Genomic DNA, 8,263 nt, shown 5'->3' with positions numbered 1-8,263 from the left:
CATGAACGGGGGAGGGGCAGAGAGAGAGGGAGACACATAATCGGAAACAGGCTCCAGGCTCTGAGCCATCAGCCCAGAGCCCGTCGCGGGGCTCGAACTCATGGACCGCGAGATCGTGACCTGGCTGAAGTCGGACGCTTAACAGACTGCGCCACCCAGGCGCCCCAACAACTTCTTACTCAACACATCTCCAGAGGCAAGGGAAACAAAAGCAAAAATGAACTATTGGGACCTCATCAAAATAAAAAGCTTCTGCACAGCGAAGGAAACAATCAGGAAAACTAAAAGGCAACTGACATAATGGGAGAAGATATTTGTAAACGACAAATTAGATAAAGGGTTAGTATCCAAAATCTGTAAAGAACTTATCAAACTCAACACCCAAAAAACAAGTAATCCAGTGAAAAAATGGGCAAAAGACATGAATAGACACTTCTCCAAAGGAGACATCCAGTTGGCCAACTGACACATGAAAAAATGTGCAGCATCACTCATCAGGGAAATACAAATCAAAACCACAAAGAGATACCACCTCACACCTGTCAGAATAGCTAACATTAACAACTCAGGCAACAACAGGTGTTGGTGAGGATGTGGACAAAGAGGATCTCTTTTGCATTGCTGGTGGGAATGCAAGCTGGTGCAGTCACTGTGGAAAACAGTATGGAGCTTCCTCAAAAAATTAAAAATAGAACTACCCTATGACCCAGCAATTGCACTACTAGGCATTTATCCAAGAGATACAGGTATGCTGTTTTGAAGGGGCACATGCATCCCAATGTTTATAGCAGCACTATCAACAGTAGCCAAAGTATGCAAAGAGCCCAAATGTCCACTGATGGATGAATGGATAAAGAGATGTGGTATATATACCTAATGGAGTAGTACTGGGCAATCAAAAAGAATGAAATCTTACCATTTGCAACTAGGTGGATGGAACTAGAGGGTATTATGCTATGCAAAATTAGTCAGAGAAAGACAAATATCCTGTGACTTCGCTCATATGAGGACTTTAAGACACAGAACAGGTGAGCATAAGGACAGGGAAGCAAAAATAATATAAAAACAGGGAGGCGGACAAAACATAAGAGACTCTTAAACACGAAGAACAAACAGAGGGTTACTGGAGGGGTTGTAGGAGGGGGAATTGGCTTAATGGGTAAGGGGCATTAAGAAATCTACTGAAATCATTGTGCACCATGTGCTAGCTAACTAACTTGGATGTAAATTTAAAAAGTTAAACTAAAAAAAAAGCTGCTGTAACAGAGAAAAATAAAATAAAAATAAAAATATTAAGAATTAAATGCCACCTGTAAGACTGGGACAGAATATATACGGATATTCAGTGTGCAATAAAGCAATGTATATCCCCAATGTAAGTTTATAAAACGTATTACAGTGCTATGGAATTACAGTATAACTCTATTTTTAGTTAAAAGATGTTCCCATCATTAGTTTTCAAATACGGTTATTAATTTTAAATACCACTGTATAACTATGTGTCAGTGATTTACATGTGATTTCACGTTTACAATAAACACCCAAGGTCAGTACCCATTTTGTGAGAAAATTAGATTCCGAAATATCACACAGCTAGTAATGGTGAATAGCTGGGAATTCCAGTCCAAATAGGACTCCACAGCCCAGGCTCTTCCTCCCCTTCCACACTAGGCCTTGCCACATCTCATTTAAAAATCAAAAAGCAAGTTCCTTACTGTAAACAGTTTGAAGCTCTGCATTTTCTTAGGGCCAAATAAAAGAAACGAGAACAGAGTTTTTCTTCTTTCCTTTGTGGCAAATGAATATCCAATCGAAAAACTGTGTTTACTACATGCCAAAGTTTTAGTTTCCTTTTCAGCAGGCAGTAAGAAAAAAAAAAAGCATTTGAGTATGGTAATTACTATTAATGCACTACAATTTCAAAATCACATGGCTTGCTTTGAAAGCATACTTTGTACCCCATGCTATGAAATGTTGATGTGAAATTATACATAACCATTAAAGAGAACATAGCACAAAAAGTGGTAAAAATGGTAAAGAAAGTGATATGGAAATAGCTGGCATATATACGGGGTATTACTTGTTTTCTTTTAAAGTTTTTACTCAAAATAGAAAATGCTAATGTGCCATTTGGGGAAAATCCTTTTCAAATTCTGTAAGGAAACAGAGAAACTTTAAAGAAAAAGTAGGTTTTAAAAAAAGAACCAATGCACAAGCTACCACATGGATGAACCTTGAGGACATTATACTAAGTGAATTATGCCAGTCACAGAAAGACAAATACTGTATGATTCCACTTATTTGAGGTATCTGGAGTAGTTAGTGATACTCCCAGAAATAAAAAGAAAATAGGGGATGGGGAGGACATGAGGAGTTAATTGTTCGATTTTCAATTTTGTAAAATGAAGTTATGGAGACTGCTTGCACAATGTGAATACACTGAACACGACTGGATTATACACCTAAAAATAGTTAAGATGGTAAATTTTGTTATGAGTATTTTACCACAATTAAAACATTCTTAAGTCTTAAAAGAAACCAATGGATTATTTTTAGTGTAATACTGATATTGTGACTACGTTGTTTTAAAAACAAAACATTCAGTCAGAGATACATACTAACAAGGTGATACTTGGGATGTTCATTCTACAATTTTGTATGTTTGAAACCTTTCCCCCCGTGAAATAAAATGAACAAAATAACTCTTCAAAGCAAGGGGAACAATAAAATTTCCTAATCAAGAGAATCATCTATCATAAAAATATTTTATTATAGTTTAAACATGTAAGATGTAACATTTTAGCTACAACTGATAAATGTGACACATCACTTATTTCACTTGAAAGAAAGCTGCTGAAAACCAGCTATGGTTTACTGAGCTTGCATTAGAAAAACTACATGGAGAAAATTACATGAACAGGCTAAAGTTTGCTATGAAAACAATGTTTTTTTATTAAAGTAATTAAAAGTCAAAAAACAACAACAAAGGGAAATTCCACAACCTTTGCAACTATATAATCTTTATGTAGAAAAACTATAAAGTGACAGTCTGGAAAGCAGCTCCACAATAAACTTAATCCTTACATCAAGAGTAACTAAATTATGGAATCAGTTCACCCAAAAGAAAAGGTCTTGCTATAAAATATTTCAGCTGAGCTGATTTCAACTAGATTATTCTCATTCCTGAAAAATTGCTTTCCTGATATTTCAAATCAGCAGAGATGTAACGTACAAGAGCCTGTTGAAGTAAAAGGATAAAACAAATATTCCAAGCACAATTACATGTGAAAATGAATGAGGGCATTTTATCTATAGATCTACAAAACTATATAAATAATCAGTTATACACATAACCCATTTACACTGAAGCTCCATGAGGTGGTACTGAATAAACACTGAGGCGTTGAATTTTCAACAATGGAACATGGCTCACTCTGAACAGCAGCACATTCCCACCTTTTAGTCTAGCATCACAACACTTCCCCTGGGATTTGTATTTGTGTATTTTCTGAGTCCTGGGAAGCTGACAACAAAAATAAAGAAAAGAAGCAAAATGACAAGAAATGAAATACCCCCTAAAATTTGCCTAAAATCTACATGTGAAATATGAAGAAATCAAGCACTTTGTGAGTTTTTAGTCACGTGTTCTTTTAAACTTGTACTAGTGTCTTCATTAGTATCTGTGCTGAATTTCCTGTAATTAGTTTTTCCATTAAAGTGAAAGAGGAAAACAACAAAGAAAAAAAGCTCTTATTTTGTAAATGTACAGTCTTAGAATATCGTTACTATTTATTTTTAAAACAACCTTCTCTGTTGAAGAAATCACACTGATGTGGTCATCAGAATAGCCGAGGTCACTTTGGCAATACAGCGATTTATTTGCTCTCATTTTTTAATAATCATAATGATAGACTATTATGGCCATAAAACTTTTCACAATCTATATGATCATGAAGGCAAATGTGTAGAGAACATGTCTAATATACTTAAATCGATTGGAACTTCTTAAAAATATTTTCAAGAATATTAAATTTTGGGGATAAGTCATAAGCAAGTATTTCTTCTAAGATTCTTTAATTGGGATAAAAATCTCAGGGTTAGCTCACGAATGGTCTGTAACAAAGAAAAATTAGGTCAGCGTAATCTCTGCAAACTTTAGCAGAAAAGCCAAAAACATTCTAAGCATCATAAAAGAGCTTTTTGTTGTTTTAGTCTTTAATCTCTAACTTCTCAACATTAATAGTTTAGAAATGCCCATATGCTTGCTAATGGTAATAAGGAAATACAATGTCAAAGAAAAGATTCACAAACATGATCCTTTTCAATCATAGGTCTCTCTTTGGTAAGAAACAGACCACCATTTATTTGTGTGTTTTCTCTCAGGGTAGGAGAAGGAGATTAAATGGTATTAAACTGGTAAGAAATCCCCGTGTTTAAATGTTATTAGGATCGAAGGTAAAGAGATTAAGCCTTTATAAGAAGAGTAGGATCTTCTTTATAAAAAGAGTAGGTAACTCTTACTTGTAGCTATGACAGAGCATCATAACCATCTATTACAGAGCGGGAACAGTGTATTTCCTGTAACTTGTATAGAAAGCCACCCTACAAACATTTTAGTTAACCTGGGGAAATTTTGCTGTCTAATGAAGAGTGTTCTTTAGATAGGAAACAGATGAGTAATATGCTATTTAAAAAATGGTAAACTATCTCCCCCGCTAAGAATTTACCAATTTATGATCCTATTAAACTTTCATAGAATCCATGAAGAATTAAACAGGCTTATTCTAGATATTTTCTCATTAAGTAAAATTGGAAATAACCTATGTAACAATACCATTTGCAATTCCAGGAAAAAAAAAATCCAATCCAATCTAATACACACATTTAGCAAACTTACAGAATACATATTCTATCAAGCCTAAGCAATCCCCTCCCCCAACACACCCAAAAGAATATTTGCTGTATCTGGATCCAAATTAAAGGGACTGCAAACTTCCATTGCAGTAGGAAAACTACTACAAATAAGCACCCAAAACTGACGTAACAATTTCTACTCACTCCTCCTTCCCCAGGGTATTTTTTTTTTAAAGAGAAAAAAATAAACACTCCTTGTAACTTGGCTGGGAAAATCATAACCTGACCAATTACTTATAAAACTATACTAGATACCAACTAATAATGGAATGCCCAAATCACTAGCAACTCAACATTATTGTTATATTTGCAGAAAAAAGCAATATATAAATTTCCCTTCTCCCAGGCAATGAACAGAGGAGAAAAAATGTGTTGCTTTTAAAATGGCTATATTTGTTAGGTTTTTAAAAACCAGCACCAAATGTTCGTGTTTAATTATTCTGAGCAACATTTAGGAATTAACATTCCCTAACATTATGGACAAACAAAAGAGTGAAGTGAACAGTAAGGGAGTAACTTTCAAGCAATATTGCATGTTGACAAGAACCATTAAGTAAAACAATCTGATTGGCTCTTTTCTAAAGCTGTATTTTAAGGTTGCCCAGTTTGGAAACAGCATACCTCACTGCTCAGCTAATATACCTACTCCTCAAACCATTGGTATAGCTTATTTTATAACTAGGCAACAGTAAGTAAAACAACTGGAAAATACAGTTTTAAAATCTAACTCAAAACAATCCATTATTAGAACAGTTTTCTACTCTATGAAGGGGGGAAAATATCAAACCACTGCATAAAGTGTCTAAATAAAAAACTGAAAAATTCACAAACTGTAGTAGTGTCAGTTCAAGTCTACATAACCCTTTATTACATATTTATAGCAATATTATGATCAACATTACACAAGTTTCCTTATTTCTTCCTCATACTGCAGCAATTATTCCCATTGTATATAGATTTTAACTCTGCAAATTGCTTAAATCAACTTTGCACAATGAATTTACAAACTATTGGATGTTAAGTTTCCTGAAAACTATTTTAAGTTTTACCTAAAGCTAAACCTAAAATTCAATTCTTAAAAAAACAAAACAAAAAACTAAGGTGCTTTAAACAGAACTTTGTAGAAATACATGAATACAAGCGTTTGAAAGGTAATCTACAGAGGGCTATATAAAAGGGCATTTATCATACAAAAAACTTCGACGGCCAACTCTTGTTAGAAAATTTCTTTTATAAATAAACTTCTTTCATGATAGAAGATGAGTCAAAAGATGGAGATTTAATTTTCCCCTAAAAATAAGTAGTTGCTCAGGACATAGGCTGAGTATACTGAAATCGTATTGCTTCTTTGAAAAAAGAAAAAATATTGTAGCCAGGCATTCCATTAACAAAAAAGACCATGCCACCTTTACCTAGTCTTTTGATCTCTGGGTACTAGTATTATCCAAGATAACCTCATCGAAGTTGGTTGGCAAGCCTACCAAATAGGAGTCTCAGGTCCCTTAATTTTCATAGTCATGTTAGTAAATATAAAACTTTAGCTACTTGAACAATGGAGCTTATAAAGTGCATTAAGTATAAGAAACACAACAGAAGTGCTAAACTCAGTAGGACTTTAAGGGACTTGATGTCACCAATGGGGCAAAAAAACAACATTATAGTTTTCTGTTCAGATTTTATTTGAAATCTAATTCAAATTGTCAAAGCTACAAAAGGGGGGAAGACATCTGTATTATTTTTGCTAAGTCACAACATCCTAAAACAAAATACTACTACTGCCAGCAGATCCATTATACACATTTCTGATGAAATTCATTAGCACAATAAAAATTTCATCTTGAGAAACAGCCACAATGAAAGTAATTTATACAATATAAAACAATGACAGGTCTACAGATGTAGTTACTCATGAGTTTACACATGCATTCACAAACAAATAAACAAAAAATCCAGGAATGCTCTTTCATTTGATTTTTTGTTTTTTTTTTTTTAAAAAAACAGACCATTCAGGCACAAAACAAAATTGCATTTCCAATAAGTGACAGCATCTTAAAGATTTATGTCAGTGTTTGTTTTTCTTTGACTTTTTATGAGACCTGTGTGGAGATCGGGACTGAGATCTGGATTTCTTCCCTGACTTTTTAGGGGATCTAGACCGTGATCGCCTAGACCTTTTAGGTGTCCTGGAACCAGATGGTGATCTGTGGAAACAAATGAAAACAATTTATCAAAGTACTCATGTGATCAAAATGGACCATCCTTCAATTACCTAAAATGATCTTTAACAGAGCACAAAGTCAGAAATAAAACAGGTTGTAAACTTCCCAAATTTACACTTTGCCTACTTTACAGAAACACACATACACACAAGTTTGCACCTCCGGTGTGCAGCACCCATGATTATCAGTGGTGCGCTTGCTTACGAAGACAAAATCTTGAGCCCCACCACTGTTCTATTTAATCAAAATCCCAAGAGGTAAGGACTGGGAATTTGCATTTTTAACAAGCTCCCCAGGTTACTAATATACCCCCAAAGTCTGAACCTCTAAATCTACAAGATAAAGTTCAAAATGGCATCTAAAATCATTCACACAATTTTTAAAGCATAGCAGCTCTGCAGCCTATCTTCTTGAAGGAAAAGCACCAACTACTGCATATCGTTAAGGAAATCATTTAAGACACCATAATTCTGTACGCGCAGTTCATGAAGATTACCAAAACTAATAAATGTACTTTATATATATATATATGCAAGTACCACTTAGAAAAGGAGAAACATATCTCTTTTATAAAGAATTTACTAAAAATGGTTACAATAATAAAGTTTTAGGACATAAAGCAGTTTTAGTTCACAGGAAAATTCCACTATGTAACACCAGATGAATAAAACACTTCTTAACCATTTTTCTAGAACTACAAGGAAAAGAAGTATGTAACACACTAAAACTACACACTGAAGAATGGTATTTAATTCCACAAGTCTCTACCCAAGAACTTGCTAATAAGATGCAGGGGCAGGAGGAAGGGGGTAATGTATTTTTCTTTCAGCCTTGACCAAATCAAAGAATATTCTATAGAAACTGAAGAACAAAATGAAAAGTAAAGCAGCTATCCCTAGTCCACAGAGAACACTGGATGTAATGTTTAAAATTCTTGGCTGGTCTTTACTTGTTGGAAGCCTTCTTATGCTTTAAGTCATTATGAGACTGGGGTGGGGAGGTGGGAAGGAATAATCTAAAATGAAAGTATACTTCTCTGGTTTTCTAACACCCTTTAAAAAAATGGCTGCCAGCCAAATTATTTTCAAAAGCTGGTAAAATGACAAGGAAACCGGCATTTGAATTATTAC

General features: G+C 34.3%; 1 protein-coding gene across 3 annotated transcripts in view; it reads right to left on the bottom strand.

Moving 5' to 3' along the window:
• Positions 1-2,927: 2,927 nt before the first annotated feature.
• U2SURP (U2 snRNP associated SURP domain containing) overlaps positions 2,928-8,263 on the bottom strand; it is a 55,230-nt gene continuing 49,894 nt past the window's right edge. For all 3 annotated transcript variants that reach the window (XM_086674453.1, XM_086674452.1, XM_086674454.1), the window contains one exon: positions 2,928-7,115. In XM_086674453.1, coding sequence (XP_086530579.1) covers positions 6,977-7,115 — 139 coding nt within the window. In that variant the 3' untranslated portion in view covers positions 2,928-6,976. The remainder of the gene's footprint in view (positions 7,116-8,263) is intronic.

The sequence above is a fragment of the Puma concolor genome, chromosome C2, assembly GCF_028749965.1.
Source record: "Puma concolor isolate L17-30 chromosome C2, mPumCon1.1.hap2, whole genome shotgun sequence".
In the NCBI taxonomy this organism is placed as follows: domain Eukaryota; kingdom Metazoa; phylum Chordata; class Mammalia; order Carnivora; family Felidae; genus Puma; species Puma concolor.
Note: the sequence above shows the minus strand (reverse complement) of the source record. Positions and strands in the feature narration are given on the sequence as shown.